The 17,245-nt window shown below is 33.8% G+C and overlaps 1 protein-coding gene across 4 annotated transcripts in view; it reads left to right on the top strand.

Moving 5' to 3' along the window:
- Positions 1 to 17,245, top strand: part of TNKS (tankyrase) — a 156,970-nt gene that overhangs the window by 108,361 nt on the left and 31,364 nt on the right. For all 4 annotated transcript variants that reach the window (XM_072950340.1, XM_006201153.4, XM_072950341.1 and 1 more), the window contains exons 9-13: positions 599 to 720; positions 2,192 to 2,283; positions 2,515 to 2,593; positions 11,641 to 11,812; positions 16,722 to 16,801. In XM_072950340.1, the coding sequence (XP_072806441.1) occupies positions 599 to 720; positions 2,192 to 2,283; positions 2,515 to 2,593; positions 11,641 to 11,812; positions 16,722 to 16,801 (545 nt within the window). The remainder of the gene's footprint in view (positions 1 to 598; positions 721 to 2,191; positions 2,284 to 2,514; positions 2,594 to 11,640; positions 11,813 to 16,721; positions 16,802 to 17,245) is intronic.

The following is a 17,245-nucleotide window of genomic DNA, read 5'->3' as shown; positions in this document are numbered from 1 at the left end:
TCTGGCACTTCCCCCCATAATTCAGTTCTTCCCTCCTCTGTGTCAACATAATCACCATTAATATTTTGGTGACTATTTCTCTGTCCTTTTTATGTCATTAGTTATATTTAGTTGTGGTGAAGTAGTAGTAGTAAAAATACACACACAAAAACGGGTCAGCCTAGCCTTCCTCATTTGCTGCTTGAACTTTCATTTTATAATGTATACTTTTCATGTCAGTATATATATATAGATCTTATCTTTTTTGTTTAAAAGCTGTAACATGCTCTAATGTGTTAAGTGTTCACAAATTATTTAACTGGTTTCCATTTGGTGGACATTTAGGTTGTTTGTTTAAAAACTTCGCTGAAGTGAGTACTTTGTATGTGTATCTTTATGAACTCTGAGTAGAAAGCAGTCCTATTTCAGAATGTACATATTTCAAAAGTTTTCATTAACTCACCCTCATCTTTTGCACCTTTAACATCATAGTCTTGTTGCTGCTGTTGCTAAAATAAAGGAATATATAAAGTTAATAATACTCCTACTTTACTTATAATCATGTTAATGATTTTATAGATTTTAAATATTTTTATGTCAACCATTCTTTAATTAACAGATGAATTTAAAGGTCATTCTTTACTGCAAGCAGCCAGAGAAGCAGACCTAGCCAAAGTTAAAAAAACACTTGCTTTGGAAATCATTAATTTCAAACAACCACAGTCTCATGAAACTGCACTGGTAAGATCTTACTGTTAATCCATTCCTTGGGTCTGAAATAGTGTAAATGTAAAATATGATCTTCTTTTCAGGAATCTTATAGTAACTTTAGTATCTGAAGTGTCAGGAATTTACATTTTAATATTGGTTGCATTGATTTTTAAATTCTGTTCAGGAGATGATTGCTTTCATGACTGAGAGAATAGACATTTTCTCAACCTTAATTTGAGAATTATTTTTACCTTTGTGTTTACCCAACTATACGTATTATAACAAATCTCCTTTGTGGCCAATCCTCTCATAAAATACAAGATGTGATTTTCTTTAAAGAGTCTTCTTTTATTGTGGTTGATGGATAAATACTATATTTGTTTTCTATATACGATTAAAGTATTTTCAGAGATAACTTTCATCACCCTTGTAAGCAATTGTATTCAATGAATTGTTACATTCATTATAGAAAAATGGTAAGCGGATGAATTTTTTTGTTTCAGACTGTATGAATTGTTTCAAAAATTATTCCTGTTTTTCTTCTGAATCTTTCAGAAAGATTCGTCTATTTTCCTTGTCCTTGCCCACATTAACTTTCAGGTATAGGGCTGGTTAGGTTGTGCCTGAATTCAGAATTTAAGCATATGTGATGCCTTTATCACAGAACTCTAAATATGCTTCAGTTAACATTCCCACTTTACATCTGACACACAAGAGTCAAAGTGTAGTTAGTACCTGCTGAAAACAACATTATAAGAGTCACACAACCAAAACAGACCAACTGCATGTACACTTAAGTGTATGACTCTCACTCTGGGGTCCAGATACATTCAAGTTACAAAGCATTATGCCTGGAGACGCTCAAAGCCACAGAATACTCCTGACCTGCTTTTTCAGGGGGTTCATTTTACTCATTAGTAAGTAGCTTTTTTACTTTTTAAATTTTAATTCAAACATTAATATGAAATGAAGTTGAACACAAAAGTTGTGTAGGTAGAGGATAAAACATAAAATTTCTGATAATACTCCTCCCTCTAAGCTCCTCCAAGTCTGTTACCTCCTTATTTGTCCCTGGGCGTATGGACTTTTCCTGTGGTTCCCAGAGTACCTCTGGGGAAGAGCTTGAGAAATAGTGATTTATGTGGCTGACAGCCTGATGAAGGATTGAGTAATTCAGTTACAGATTTTTATAGCTTTGGGGAGGCAGTATTCTGATACCTTCAAGTAAATATACTTATATTTACTTCAGGTAAATATACTTATTGGCTGAAGGGAAAGAAATGAAGTCTCTCTTAATTTTCAGCTAAGAGCATCCTTTCACCTTGGTTTAAAGGCTTATGTTTTGTACTCCCAGTGTATTGAGGAGGAATTTTTATCATCTCCATAATGTTAAAATATATGTTTTGAGATAACAATGTTTTAAATAGTCAGCAAGTACCATTTAATTCAGAAATCTGCTTTTAAATAGAAGTTTATTAACTTGGTTTTGTTTACTTTACAGCACTGTGCTGTGGCCTCCCTGCATCCCAAACGCAAACAAGTGACAGAATTGTTACTTAGAAAAGGAGCAAATGTTAATGAAAAAAATAAAGAGTAAGTGTAATTGCAGAAGGAGTTGCTTAGTTCTTAAAGGGAATAAAAGTTAGGAAATTGAGGGGGAGAGCATAGCTCAGTGATAGAGTGTGTGCTTAGCATACATGAGGTCCTGGGTTCAATCCCCAGTACCTCCATTACAAAATAAGTAAATGAAAACTTAATTACCTCCCCCCCCCCAATTTTTTTTTTTAATTAGGAAAATACCTTTTCCTTTTCTCCTCTCCATAGTTTCATGACTCCCCTGCACGTTGCAGCAGAAAGAGCTCACAATGATGTCATGGAAGTTCTACATAAGCATGGAGCAAAGGTAAGGCATGCACCTGAGATAAAGTGCCAGACTTGGCATTGAGTAGCTAGCTGCTCTTAAGACTGTTTCTTTTCTCTCTGGTTCTCCTGAAGAAATTAATCTTCGAAAGGACTGTTAGCATGTATTTGAATTAATTCTACTTTAAAGTTGATGTAAACCTTATAGCCAATAAAGATACTTACCTATGTTTTATTCTTCTGTAAAGCAATGAAATGTGGCTATGATCTTATCATTGGAAATACATTTCAATTTTACATTAATATTAGAATTGATGATATTTTGATAGTCAACATTAATGATGGTTTATCAGAAAATAACTTAAGTAAATAATAGTCAAAATATTGCTACTTATTTTAAAGAACATTTCCATTCCTTCAAAATGACAATGATAATTTTCTCAAATAATCTCAACAGTAAAGAAATAAGACAATTTTAATAACCATTTTTATTGGCATTGTCTGGGTGACATCATCTGAAATTCCATGAATTGCTTGAGGAAAGTTTGTTTGAAGGAAGCAAATTAGATGTTTTTCAGAGGTGACTTGAACTTGCAAATTTTTAAATCCTCAGGAGTGTATATTTTAAAGCAGGAGTCTCCAAAGTAGGATGTAGGCACTCTGTGGAACATAAAAGATGAGCCATTGGGTGCAGGAAAAAAATTAGTTTTTTGATTTATTAAAATAGTAATTTCTTTAAGAGTAAAGAAATTAAGATCTACTAATATTTTATGTACAGGTTGACATGTGTCAGCTGCCTGAGTCATGTCCGAGCCCAGGGTGTTTCCTGAGGAAGAACGTGGGTTGGGGTTGGGGAGTTTGATGATGAGACACTCGCTTGTCCACTCATGTGCAGCACACATGTGACACATCACACTTCATGTGTGTCCACATGAGTAGATTTATGGATATCATCCTAAACAGTAGAACCTTGATAAATACCATTGTTGGTAATCAAAGGAAATGACTGTGGCAATTTATAGTATAAAAGGTTGTCTGGCTATTTCATGAATTAGTATTTTTAGGAATTGGCATACATAGTTGTGCCTTTGTCTTTTCCTAGTGAAAATAAGATAGTTCAAAATTTGCTGTTAGTTCTGTGCTGACAAATGACTATTACTTGTATGTAGGTACATTTAAAAAAAAAATCAGAACCTTAAAGATGAAAGTTAAATGAGAAAGTAACTGCAGTCTTAACAGAAATTTAACAAATGAAGAGGACTTTTTGAAAATAGATTTTTAGAAAATACCCAGTGTTTTATGATTTTGTTGCCCAAAAATGATGTAAGTATATCATTCTAATTTAAAAACTAGAAAACAGAGTTTTCTAACCTGTTTTAAAGGTTTTTAAAAATTTGTGTTTAGTTGGATTTTGAACCTATTAAAAACATTTTACTGTAACACCTAATAACAAGCTTGAAAGAATCAAGAAAGACACAATTTTACTAGTAGAATTCAGTTAAAACCTTAGCATAATTAGTAAATTGTATTAAAAATAAGCATTATGATTTAGTAGGCTTTGCTAACAATCCAGTTTTTCCTGTGACACTACGTATCTACATGAAATCTTTTTAGCTCATCTGGTCAGTGAGACCAACTATCGAAAATGAACTTAGTATCAGACCCTCAAATCTACATCACAGTTTTTGTAAGATTTTTTTTAAGTTTTTTAAATTGAGCCGAAAGAATTTTGTACCATTGGTAATTAAAAGAATTTTAAATATTTAATTGTTTCATCTCTTTCCCATCCTTTGTAATTTCTTTTCTTTGTGTACGTTTTATATGTATTTATTATATATTAGGTTAGCACTGCTTGGTTGTAATTTACAAATGAACATAAATGTATATTGAGAGGGTTCTTAAAACATTTTTTACTCCTGAGGTGCATGATCCAAAAATTTGGATATCCTTGCTTTAAAAGGACAATCTATGTTTTTAATTAAACAATCAGGATGAGCTGGAATGAAAGGAACAGACTTCTACAGATTTATCACCTATTTTTGAGGGTACAACTACTGCATTGTTACATAAATAATGTCTTGTTGCTCTGTCAGGCAGAAAGTAATAAGCTAAATGGGCTTTCTGCTACACTTAAGAGCACCGTATGTTTATCATTGACCTATTTTTTAAAATATCTTATAGCATTTATAATGTTCTTGAACAGCCATGAATAATGCCCTTCATTTTGGGAAAGTATCTATTTGTTGTCTCCCATGAGTCATTTTATTTCATGACGGTTCAATGAAAAATAACATTATTTTATATAACCTATTCGAGCCAGCATTACTCTAGGCCTGTGGTTCTAAATCTTTTTCTGCCTTTCATGCTCACAGTACATTCTCATCAATAATGTCGCAATTCATCAGTGAGGCATGTGTAATTTTAAACTCCCTGCCAGTGGTATAGAATGACTTTTCAACTAGTATAGTGTATCTTCCCTAGTCCTTCTACTACAGTTCAACAAAATTGAGAACTCGTGCTGTTAGGTACTTTAAAATGGAAAAAAAAATCCTTTATTTAAGCTTTGAACCAACAGATACCAATTTCCATCCTCCCATTCACTCATTCCCTGGGTCCAAGCCAAGGCTGCTGTCCCTCAGGGTTGGTTTATCTGGTGACTAACGCATTAGTAAAAACTCACTGGAAAAACTCAGTTTAGCTACTGTTGGGCCCCCACGTTTGCTTGCCTAGGGTTCTTTCTAGAGAACTCGTGGTTTCAGTTTGATTTTTGAACCACTCATGATTTCCATTTGATTCTAAAAGCATCCTCTGAACAAGCAACACCACCCTTGAATTAGGATTCAACCCTCTTACACTGCTTCCACCATTCTGCCTTCTTCTTGTGATGAATCCAGTTCTCAAGTTAAGACTATTAAATCAGAAAAGGCAGAGAATTTGGTAGGGAGACCTAATACCATCAACTAATTTGTCTTATCTAGACAGATAGAATTTAGTAACATTTATAAAAGCCAAAACATTCCTTTGTGTAAAGCTTTGTGATAAATACACAGTTCAGGTTAATTGTACATGTTAAGTTAAGCATATTATGTGGAACGTAGACAATTATACCTTTCAGTTTAGAATTCTCTGCTTTCTAATTTTATGACTTTGAATCTAATTTCCCTGAACCTCATTTGACTCATTGGTAATATGCTGGTATTAATACCTCTGCTACAAAGGTTTGGTTTTTTTTTTTTTTTTGGTAGAACTTAAATGAGCTTATATAGATGTACGTATGTAGTCTAGTACCTGGCACACAAATCATACTTCGATTACTAGCAAGTATGAGCATGTATTTGTTTCCATGTTTGTCTTCTCAAACTTATATACTATGTATTTCCCTTAATTACCTAAATTTTTATATAACATATGTCTTTTCATAATTTGTTTTGATCCATTAACTCAACATTGAGTTATAAAATGATTAAGATTGTGTACTGGGTACTGTGGGAAATGCCAGTTTGAAAGTTAAAGCGATTACCAGACTTGAAGCTAATCCTGAACCAAGTTAGTGGCATCAGTATTGAAGAAGAAAGAGAGGTGAAAGCCACTTATGAAAGAAAAATTATATTGCTTGGAAATAAATGACTTGGGTGTTAGAATGGACTTAGAAAATGGTTCCAATTAAGGAAGTAAGAAAGCTAGAATACCAGGTAGAAACCAGCTAGAAATAACTGGTTTCCTATGTCTTGGTCATGATTTTGCACTTGGAGTTGATATGATAGAGGGACATTTAGATAAAGCTAGCAGTTGGAAATATAGCACTGGCATATGAAAGAGAGTTTAGGATTAGAAAAATCTAAGAAGCCATTGACATAGCGATCATACACTGTGGGAGTGAGGAGGCCCCTGGAGAGAATATGGAGAGATGACTTGAGAGGTAAGGAAAGAACCTTTGAGGATTACTCATGTTTGTGGAACAGTAGTGGGAAGAGGAAATGGAAAGGCCTATCAAAGCGTCTGTTGAGTGTAAGAGGAGTGTGGAGAAGGAACAGATGGTGAGTGCTGCAGAGAGAAGTCAAGGTAGGCAGTGCCATTTAATTTGGCAATTTTCACATAAGCACTTTGGTAGCTTTTGAAGGAGGCATTCCAAAGATACAGAGGTAGACAGTTGTATCAGTTAGAGTCTTGGCAATAAATAGCACACTCAAAGTGGGTAATATGAGCAAAGTTCAGTGAAGGAATATGGAGGGTGGAGGATGGGTATGAATCCAGAGAGGCAGGCAGGCAATATTCAGCAGAAGGATAGAAAACAAATGACTAGTAAGGAGAGGGGGATTTTGAGAAAATGGGGGTATTGACCAACTTATTTAAGAAATCCACTTTTATAGGAGTAAAGTTCTGTATCTTAAAAAAAATTAATAATAATCTCTACCAACTCCCTGCTTTGCAAGATTGCTGTAAAGTCTAAATGGGAGAGACATGAAGATTTTATCCTTTTTTCTTTATTGCTGTTGGTCTACCCAGACATTCTGCATTCTGTTACTGCTGCCTTATCTGCTATCATTAATTACTAAACAGAACTTGAGCCCTAATTGCATATGGTATTGTTAATACCTGGAAACAAAAGGTTTAATTCAGAAGTGCTTTTTTTATACATGAAAGCACTGCTATTTTGTCATCAGTGAGCATCTGTTAAATGTGTGGAACATGAAGAAAAGTTTTTTGATGTTCATATATCTTAATTTGACAGATTTATTTATACTGTGTATAAGAGGAAATTGTGTCAATAGTAATTGGCATTTAATCGGCTTATTCTCAGATTGATTCTCACATCAAGAATCTTTGCTCACTTTGGAGAAATGTGTTAGCTTATTATAAGGATTTTATTAATGTTCTTCTAGAGGTGGATTGATAAGCAGATTCTGTTAGCCCAAAGGTGTTAAAGTGCTTTTAAAGATATAGATCCACAGTGTCTTTTATAGTTCAGATAATATGTGACGTTTGATCATACATATCAAAATAAAGTTCAGAGGGGCCAGTGTCTCCGAGACATTTTAGTTTCCATTTAGTTAGATGGACTGAATCTAGATTAGGTACAAATGGAAATCTGTTTAATACTTATTTATATAAATGTATGCTTATTACTTTCGTGAGATAACTGTATGGTTAACCCCAAAGACAGTCTACAGGAATCACAGCTGAGATTCACAAAAGACTAGAACAGCAAATTTGGAAATTGTTAGTTCCCTGGCTGCCATTCTCTATCTGTGTCTGTCTTTTGTCTCTCTTTCTGAGATTGGATGGGTTTCTTTTCTCTTCCAGTCCTTGTTCATGTACTTCCTTCTTTCTGTAGACTGTATTTTTCTGTTATATTTCTCTATGGCCTAAATACAGTCTTTGCAGCCCCTACTTTATAAGTTTTTGGCTTAGAAATATTGCACCTCTTCCCAAGTTTCAGGGATGAGAAAGGGAGAATATGAATAAGACCTCAACTTGTTCAGCATAACCATTGGACTGGCACCTCTTGTCTAATCAGCTTTATTGAGCGAGTTATTTCTCTGACAGTTAGGGCATATGGTCAAGGCAAGTACCCCTTTAATAAAGCAAAGAAGATACATACCATTATAATATACCTCTTTTCAGAGAAGTTGGTTGTTTCTTTTAAAATTCCACGTGAATGTTGAAGGTTTATAAATAATAATGCACTCAAGTGTGGCAAGTAAACATTAATCTAGTTTCATGTCTTTCAAATACGAATTCTATATGCTGAGTTGGGTTCATAACATTAAGGGATTTAAAATGTATTAGAGTAAAATATTGATTACTATAGCAAAATTCTAGCTAAGAATTAAATTTGTGATCATTTTGTCTATTTCATTTCTCATGGGAGGTGCTTTTAACTATGTGCATCCTGCCATGGATAACAATGGCCTGTAAATATCTGTAAAAACTTTAAAATCAAATTAAATTATACTTTCATTACAGATAAAGTGAATCAGTTATTTTCAGCATTAGTTCTAACAACACTGGAATTTAACTTTTTTCCTCCAAATTTCTAGAGAAAGAAAAATGCCCAAATGAAATAGTCTCTAGTGTTTGTTCAGTATACAGAATAGTATGATAAAACAGTATTCTTTATCACCAGAATTTTACTGATTTGTTGTTCTTAAGAGCCATCTATTTACCAGCCATTTTCAAACACTCACTGTACAAGGCATTGAACTTGTTACTGTGGGGTATGTATGAAGTTTGAATTTAATCAAGATTTTTCTCTAAAGCACCTTAAAATCTAAAATAAGTTTTGTCTGACATAGTCTACTGGGACATCTGCTATATGAATTGGAAAGTGGTGTATATATGAGAAAAGGACCAGGTGGATTGTTATTCAGAGGAGAGAGCAATTACTTTCATTGGTGGTGGGCAGGGGGAGAGATTGGAAAAATTTCATGAAGAAAGTAGAATTCCAGCAAGGAATGTCCAAGAACTAGCTATTTAGAAATAGACAAAATACAAAGACTATATTATGAACAATGATTCAAAGGAGTTTACTTGTTAGTCAGAAGTTATGATTAGTTAGTCCAGTAGGTGCAGAAAAGGGTCTCAGTTGGAGAGTTTTGGTTTTATTCTCGTAACACTTGGAGAGCCATTGGAAATTTTTGAATAGGCAGATGGCTTGAACAAAATCCTGCTTCAGGAAGATAGAAAACTTCCTAGGAAACTACTTTCTCATAGAAAACCAACTGCAGAAATGTAGACTCAAGGTATACATGTAATAGTTGGCATAATCATTTAGCGGTAGTCATCAAAATTAGCTTTTTCGGATTTGTGTAAAAAGAGATGGTATCAAAATAATGCTTCTTACCTTCAAGCTAAAATGGTTACAATATGTCTGCCACCTGTTCCCTAGGTTGTAGGTCTCTGTCTACCAGGACACAGACCTGTCTCAAATCCCTATCTTTTGTCCCTCTGTTGTAGATTTATTGATGCCTGTTAATTTTTTTTTTTAAGTATAGTTTGCTTTTACTTTCAAAGTGTCCTGATTTGGGGAATGGTGGGGGTGGGGAACACCTCATCACTCTAGCTAAAGTAATATAGAGACTGTTTTCAACTCAGATTACTTGAAATCAGGTTTGCTTCAGGACATACACATGTTCACAGTTAAATTAAAATTACAATGTGAGTTCAAATGCCTACGTACAGAAATGTCACAGAACAACTCATAACTAATCACCAAATCAGTGATGTGGACAGTGAAGCTTAAGTTTAGGAGAGGGATGAACTCAGCCTCATAGTTAGCTCTTTGAGACTAGGCTGATCACACTGATTAGAATTTTGCAAGATTCTCGTTAGCCATATCCTTATAGTCTGCTTCCTGGCTTCCAGAACTGTTTTGGCATTTTTGAATGATTATTTTATGTCCTGTACTTTTCAGGCCAAATGTCAGTGTAGTTTTATATCATGTTATCGAATTATCCTCTTTAGAAGTCATTCTTACGATTCAAATAGGAATAAAGATACATACCTCAGCTTGTTGTCTCCAGATACAAAAAAAAGCAGGGGGGAGTATGTTTGTCTTTGAAACTGCCAGACATCTGTTAGTCTTCTCACACCTTCTGAATATGTATCTCAAGTCAGTTCTAACCATTAATTACCACACATTAAATATAGCGTTTTTCTTATTTGAGGCAGTTTCTGTACTTTAGAGGAAATAATCTCTTCAGGCCTGAATGCTAAGCATCTTTGGTAAAATCCTCTAGCATACCCGTGTGGTGGAGATTGTCATAGAGGAAATTAGAACTGAGTCTTTAAAAAAGACTTAGTCACAAAAATTGATCTGACAGTCTCAAATTTCTTCAGTAAGATGTATGTTGGTGATTCCAAATAATACATATTAAGAATTAAAGTTGTGTCTCTTTAAAATACAAAGAGTAAATTAATGCCACTGTACATAAATCTGTCAAATATATTTTCTAGGTTAAAAACAAAACTCAGAGACAGCAATACATGTATATAAAACTAGAATTTTAAAGTTCTTAGACGAATCCTTGTGAGCAGTAACGTAATCACTCATTTGATTAGCTCAGCTTGAATGACCATTTAGGTGCTTAATTATATGTCTAATACTAAGCTTTTTTTTGTTTTTTCTCTTTTTTTAAGTTTTCTTATATGTAAAGAATATTTTCAATGTTGCTGAACCTAAGTTTTTTGCCTGAATGAAGCTTCTGGCTTATGGACTATATGCTGTACTTGAGTTGACCCTTCTTTTTAGTACTTCCGGTATTGATTTTGTGGATAACATGCATAGGTCATTTAATCTTTTCCTATATTTCTTCACCAGTTGAGTAAATTACTGTTATTTACCATTTATGTAATTTATAGAGTGGTAGAGATTAAAATAATAAATCCAAACTTAGGAGAGCTCACTTTAAACAATGAGAGTTCCCTATAATTCTTTGGGATCACAACAAAATAAAATTATGCTAGCTCCAAAATATCACCTTTCTTCCCTGGGATACTGAACTAGAGCAGCAGTACAAATCCTGCCAGATGACCCATTTTAAAAATCAGGGATGAGAATTGATGTGTAGTCATATAAAATAGTTACCACTGCCCTCCACAAACAAATTTATCACACACATTTTGTACTTATGTGCTTTGAACCACTTCCGAATACATGGAGGAAAAAATTAGATTACCCACTTTTTAGAGAGCCTTGATTGTATCTTGTGACTGAGTGATAAACAAATAACCAAAGGTAGAATATTAAGGGTGATGATCAAGTTAAATAGAAGAGGAAGTTAGGGACCTTGATTTTTTTTTTCAATCAATTTCAGAGTTCTGTAATGACTCAAGTAGAGAGTTGATTTCCCATCCAGTAATCAGGGAAGGGATGGGTATGTAACAATTTTCAATAAGCTGGTCCGAGAAGAGTAACTAAGAAGATGGTATTTCTTTAGAATCTGTCAGCAAGAGTTAATCGTGAATAGTCTATGGTATTTTTTCAAAATCTTTGACAATTGACTTTTCTCCCAAGAATTTATTTGCTAGGGTGTGAAAGGGAACAAAAACAGATGCACAATCCCATGTGCCCACCCAATGATTTTTCAGATGAATGCACTGGACACCCTTGGTCAGACCGCTTTGCATAGAGCCGCCCTAGCCGGTCACCTGCAGACCTGCCGCCTCCTGCTGAGTTACGGCTCTGATCCCTCTATCATCTCCTTACAAGGCTTTACAGCAGCGCAGATGGGGAATGAAGCCGTGCAGCAGATTCTGAGTGGTAAGTGCAAACAGATGCAGACAGACACTGCCTTCTATTCTTTCTCTTCCACGTCTGCCCACTGATAGACAGACTTTGCACTTCTCCTTTCAAGTAGCTCTTTGGAATATTTTCTCTGCCTGAATATTTTTCCTACCTTTCCTTGCTTGCAGTTTAGCCTGTGGCCCTAACCATCAGCCTCTTTTGGTGGGGTTGAGGTAGTGTCATGAGAAGAGGCAAACACTCTCTAATTTTTTTAGTGTTAAATTGAAAACCTGACTTATGGGTGTCGTGATGAAAGGTTACCTAAAACTCCCATAAACAGTGTGGAATTATGGTCACTCTGAAATCTATCAAATAGAGAAAATTACAAATAATAATATGGTAATGACCTTTAATTAGTTGTTCTTACATGTGTTATATTCTGCTTTTTGTAATTCTTAACTTCATTGCACTATTACAAAATATCTTCTCTTTTCCTATTGTTTAAATATAATTATAAAATCTTGCTGAGTGTTACAGTGCCTACTTAGTGCAGCTAGATACTTTAAGTATTTAGTTTCTACAGAGACCTTCCTAAAAAAATCTATATTAAATGCCCCATCTATGATATAAAGGGAAAATAATAGTAAATTACAGTAAAATAATTTATAATTGTTAGACTAGTGATACCTAGGGCATGACTATGCTAGAAGACAAAATTTGACCCCACAAATTTCTGAAGGGCCCCCAAAAAGTGCAGCCCAGTTGAAAGTCACCTTTATACATGGAAATCGGGACCCTTTCCAGACTTAACGGAGAGCATAATGTGTATTGTTAAAGCTGAATTAGAGCTGACCAGCCTCATAGGAGTAACTGTACACATGTCAAAGCTGTTGACTAGGATTTCTTTTCCTCATACTGGTTCTTTCTTAGATAGTGGTCATTCTACTTCAGTCTTGCATGATGACTTTTTGACAATTGAAGTAAGAGCAGTCTAGGGCATCTTCACTATCAAAACAAAGAAGATCTATCTAAAGGAATTAAATTAGCTATTATAGGATTTCAAGCTTCAATCATGAAAAGCATGCCTTCGTTGAACTTCCTGTTTCTACAGAGCAATAGGGCATTTGCTTAAAAAAGCTAATCACTCTTTGACTAGGAAATATTTCTGCTTTCTCAGTAAATTCTAATAATTTCTAAATGGTGTGACTTTTGTTAAAATATTCTAAATTTTTCTTATACTTTTACTGAGAACCATTTAATAGTGGATTTTAAGTTAGTTTCTATAAATTGTAAGCATAAATTAGGCTAACAGATAGAAAGCTATTACATCAAAATTTCTAATACTATACATAGCTTATAGAGATAATTGACAAAATGGAGAGGAAAGGATTGAATAAATTAAGCAGATTAGCTCCAGTAATGCTTTTAAAATGTCTTCTAAATGAATACCATTGGAATATATGACTTCTGGTAAAAGGTAAAATTACATACTGAATCACAAATGAAATTTTTTTTTATTATTTTGATAATTCTTAAAAATTAATTTGTAAGAGAAAACATTTTATAGGTCATTAAATACCTAATTTAGTATGGCTAGACCTTTTTAGTTTAATTTTTCATATTTTTATTCATTTGGATAGATAATACACATAATAGAATTTGATGCTTAAGTCTTGCCTTAGAAAGGTTTTTTAAAATGGGAATTATTTTTTATTTAGAAGAAGAAATAATTTTTGAACTATATTTCTACAAGAAACTTATGTGTATATAGTGTGTAGACCGTTTACTGGCTGAACTTTTCAACTATACCTATATTTACTAATCCAGTTCCAGGTTATATCTGTAATGACTCCTGAAAGAATACATCCATCCCACTGGATGCACAGTAGAGTACTGGTGTTTTGTCCTAGGTAACACTTTAAAGTTTTGTTTAAAAACACCTGTTAATACCAGGTTTGAGATTCACTTTTAGAAACCTGCACTTTCAGCTCCCAGGCCTATAGTTGCCAAAAGCTTACATTAGTAAAGCATTAATTGTAAACTGCTGGCAATATTTATGTTAAAATTAGTGTCAGAGTAAAGAAAATAAGATAAGCAGCTTTTTACAAACCAATGTTTTAAAACATCATTTTAGAAGATTTGACTTTTTTCTCTAGGCCTATTCTGTTCAATATGGTAGCCACAAGTTACATGTGGCTACATTTAAATTAATTAAAAATAAAAATAATGTTTTAATCTGTTTATCAGTTATACTAGCTACATATCAAGTACTCCGTAGCTACACATGGCTAGTGACTACCATCACTGTGTGGCTGGTGACCACACAGCACATAGATAATTGCCAGCATCATAGGCAGTTCTTTTGAACAGCACTTTTAGGCTAGATCTTGACCTTGCACCTTAGATTTGATCTTGATCTGTACAGTTCTTCTGATTGTATATTTCAGTATGTTAATTGTATTACTTTTACCTAACCATTTACAGAGGTAAGGCTTTAGGGACTTAAGAAAGCTAAATTAAACATTGAGATCATCATTTACAATTTGCACATTGAAATCAGCCACTAAGACCTATCACTAGTCCTATAGTCTAACACTACCTAAACAATCAGCCTACAGGAGTTTTCTTTTTTCTAAATAGTTTCAAAACTTGAAAGGCAGTTTAGTTTAATTTATTTTTTTCTGGTGAGTCAGAATATATTGGGAGAAAAATTAGAAGCCCATCTCTAGCCTTTGACCCTAGCCAATATGCTTCTAAAGAATTTTACATAACAGTACTTTATGTATCAGCTACTCTTCCCTTTGTTCTCTTTTTAACTTCTTTTTTATATATTCCTTTCAATTGTGCATCTCTTGGTAGAGTTCTTGGACTCTGTGTGTGTGTGTGTGCACGCGCGTTGTATCCTTTCAGCTAATACTTTGGTAACATTTCTAAAAATGAATCTGTTCTACGCCTGTTCAGATTTATAATGAATGCAGAGCTCTATAATTTGTATAGTAATTAATCAATATCTTTAAATCTCCTTACTTTTTACTCTTTGACTACAACTAAGAATTTCTCATAGTTCTCAGAAGCATCCTTATATTTGCATAAAATTTTTCACTTGATTATAAAACTACACCCTTTTGCAAGTCAGTCAGCATCGAGAGGTATGCCAATTTCAAGTAGTTCTTAGAGTTTAAAAATCCAGCCATATTAATTGTATCCCTCACATACTAGAATCTGAAAATATCCAAAGTTCTAACTCTGTATGCATAAACAATCGTCATTCTATTTTGTTGAAATGATAAACTTAATAATATTACCTATAGATATGCAAAGGATGTTTCAGTGAATTTTACCCACTGCCAAAATCACTATCACGGGATCATAATCACAGCTTTCTCACCTACAGCCTGTAAATGCAGCCATGTCATACAGAGTTAGAATGGAGGCAAATGAGACATGAAAGAACAGACTAAGCGCACACAAAGAAAGAGCTCTGGTTTGACATACACATTGACCCCAATGTAAAATAGCATAGACGTCAATTCAGCAAATGCCTTCCGAATGTCCTCTGTGTGAAAAGGAAAAGAAAGATGAGCAAGACCTGAATCCTTTCCTCAACCATTCTGCAGACTAAGAAATGTTATAAACTCTCTTTTAAAGAAAAATAATTGTTGATATTTCAAAAATGTACTTCATTATATGAAATACTCTTCTTTCCTCCTTTTAATTTACTTAGCATTTTACCTGCTAAGTATTATTATTATTATTATTAAGTATTATTATTATGATGATGACTAAGTAAATAGTTTATTTTCCATTGAAGAATTCTCTTAACTTACTCTGTAAAAGTCAACTGTCCTGAAAAATTACTTTAGAAAGAGCTGAAGTATCTCTTCTGAAATCTGAAACCTTTTTATAGCATCACATGATCTTCCCATTTGGACACTGGACTCAAGAAAGTTGACTCTGGTCACAAGATACTGAAATTTGAAACCTGAAAGAGAATTTAAGGAAAACCAACACTCACTTTACAGATGCAAAAACTAAGTTATTAAGTGATTTGTCCATCTTCACAGTTAATAGAGCTCAGTCTGAATCCAGATCTCCTGGGCTTAAGTTCTTTTGTGTTACATGAGTGTGTGTACACATGTGCATTTTAAACGCCACACTTAATGTCCATGAACATACTTTGAGTAATAGCATTGTTTTCTTTAAAAATCTTTTTATATGGGCCGATGCGTAGTGAATTATTGGTTTGTTTATAGTATTGGATTAATCAAAATACCTCATTTGTTAGCCTCATACTTCTAGACATAACAGCCTGATTTAATTATATTCTATTTAGCATTTTATCACACCTCTTAATTATACAGACATTTTAAATTACATTTCCCTGAAGCCATTCAATAAATGTAAATCAAACAAATTTCTGTATTTAGTAGGCCTTTTTTGTATGCTGATTATATTTTCTAAGATCATTGATTTCAGTATTACTTCTGTTTCATACTGAAGAAATTGAGGCCAAAAAAGAAAGGCTAAACATTAAGTACTGACAGTTGAGTGGTTTCCTTTGGTTTCCATGACAAAACCTATGGCAGAGCTTGCTTTAACACTTTGAGAGACCAGTGTATCATAATGTTCATGATCTCGTGGTCCTGTGTCTCTTCGTTCCCTTTTGCCAGATTTTGACTAGAAACTGTGAAGAGTAGAGTAATAGGGATGGAGAAGGGGTGTGTCTTATATTTATTAGAATTTGGCTTAGGATAAAGTGGATGTAGATTGAAGTAAGAAACCATTTATTTCTTATCTGAAAAATATTGGAGGAAAAACCCTATATTAGATCTCAGAAATTTCTGACCCCTTACCTCTCTCTTTCCATTCACCAAATAATTTTCCCTCCCTAGTTACTCTGTGATTTCTTAAAAACCAACAGTAATCTTCCCTTTCTTTTATGCAGAAAGTACGCCTATACGCACTTCTGACGTTGACTATCGACTCTTAGAGGCATCTAAAGCCGGAGACTTGGAAACTGTGAAGGTAAGTTAGCACTTTTATGTCTTAGGTAGTAGCTCTAGGGAACCTTTGCTAACAAATTCATTTTAAGCTTATAAGTGAAACTACTCAAATCCAAACAATAAAAGGGATCCAGAGAGATCCATAAAAAGGGGAGATTTTTAACTATGAAGAATTTCCTAGAACGTGCCTTACATTAAACTCCTTCCTAATCACTTATCTTCTGGTTATATGAAAGCTCTTTTTCTTTCCACTTACATTAATTAAAATTTTATTTTGGCCACATTCATAAATTTCCAAGCTAATTCAAGCCCAGGTAATAGTATAATAAAGTTTGAAACAATGTTCTTGAACTTTTCCAAGAGATTCCCATGTGAACCTGCAACCCTTTGGAATTAATTATATACAGAAGGTGGATTTTCTTTTCTGTGTCACTGTTTACCAAGGAAATTTTTATCAATGTTTGTG

The sequence above is a fragment of the Vicugna pacos genome, chromosome 26 (assembly GCF_048564905.1).
Source record: "Vicugna pacos chromosome 26, VicPac4, whole genome shotgun sequence".
NCBI classification, from domain to species: Eukaryota; Metazoa; Chordata; class Mammalia; order Artiodactyla; family Camelidae; genus Vicugna; species Vicugna pacos.
The sequence above is the reverse complement of the archived record's forward strand: the minus strand, read 5'-3'. Positions and strand labels throughout refer to the sequence as shown.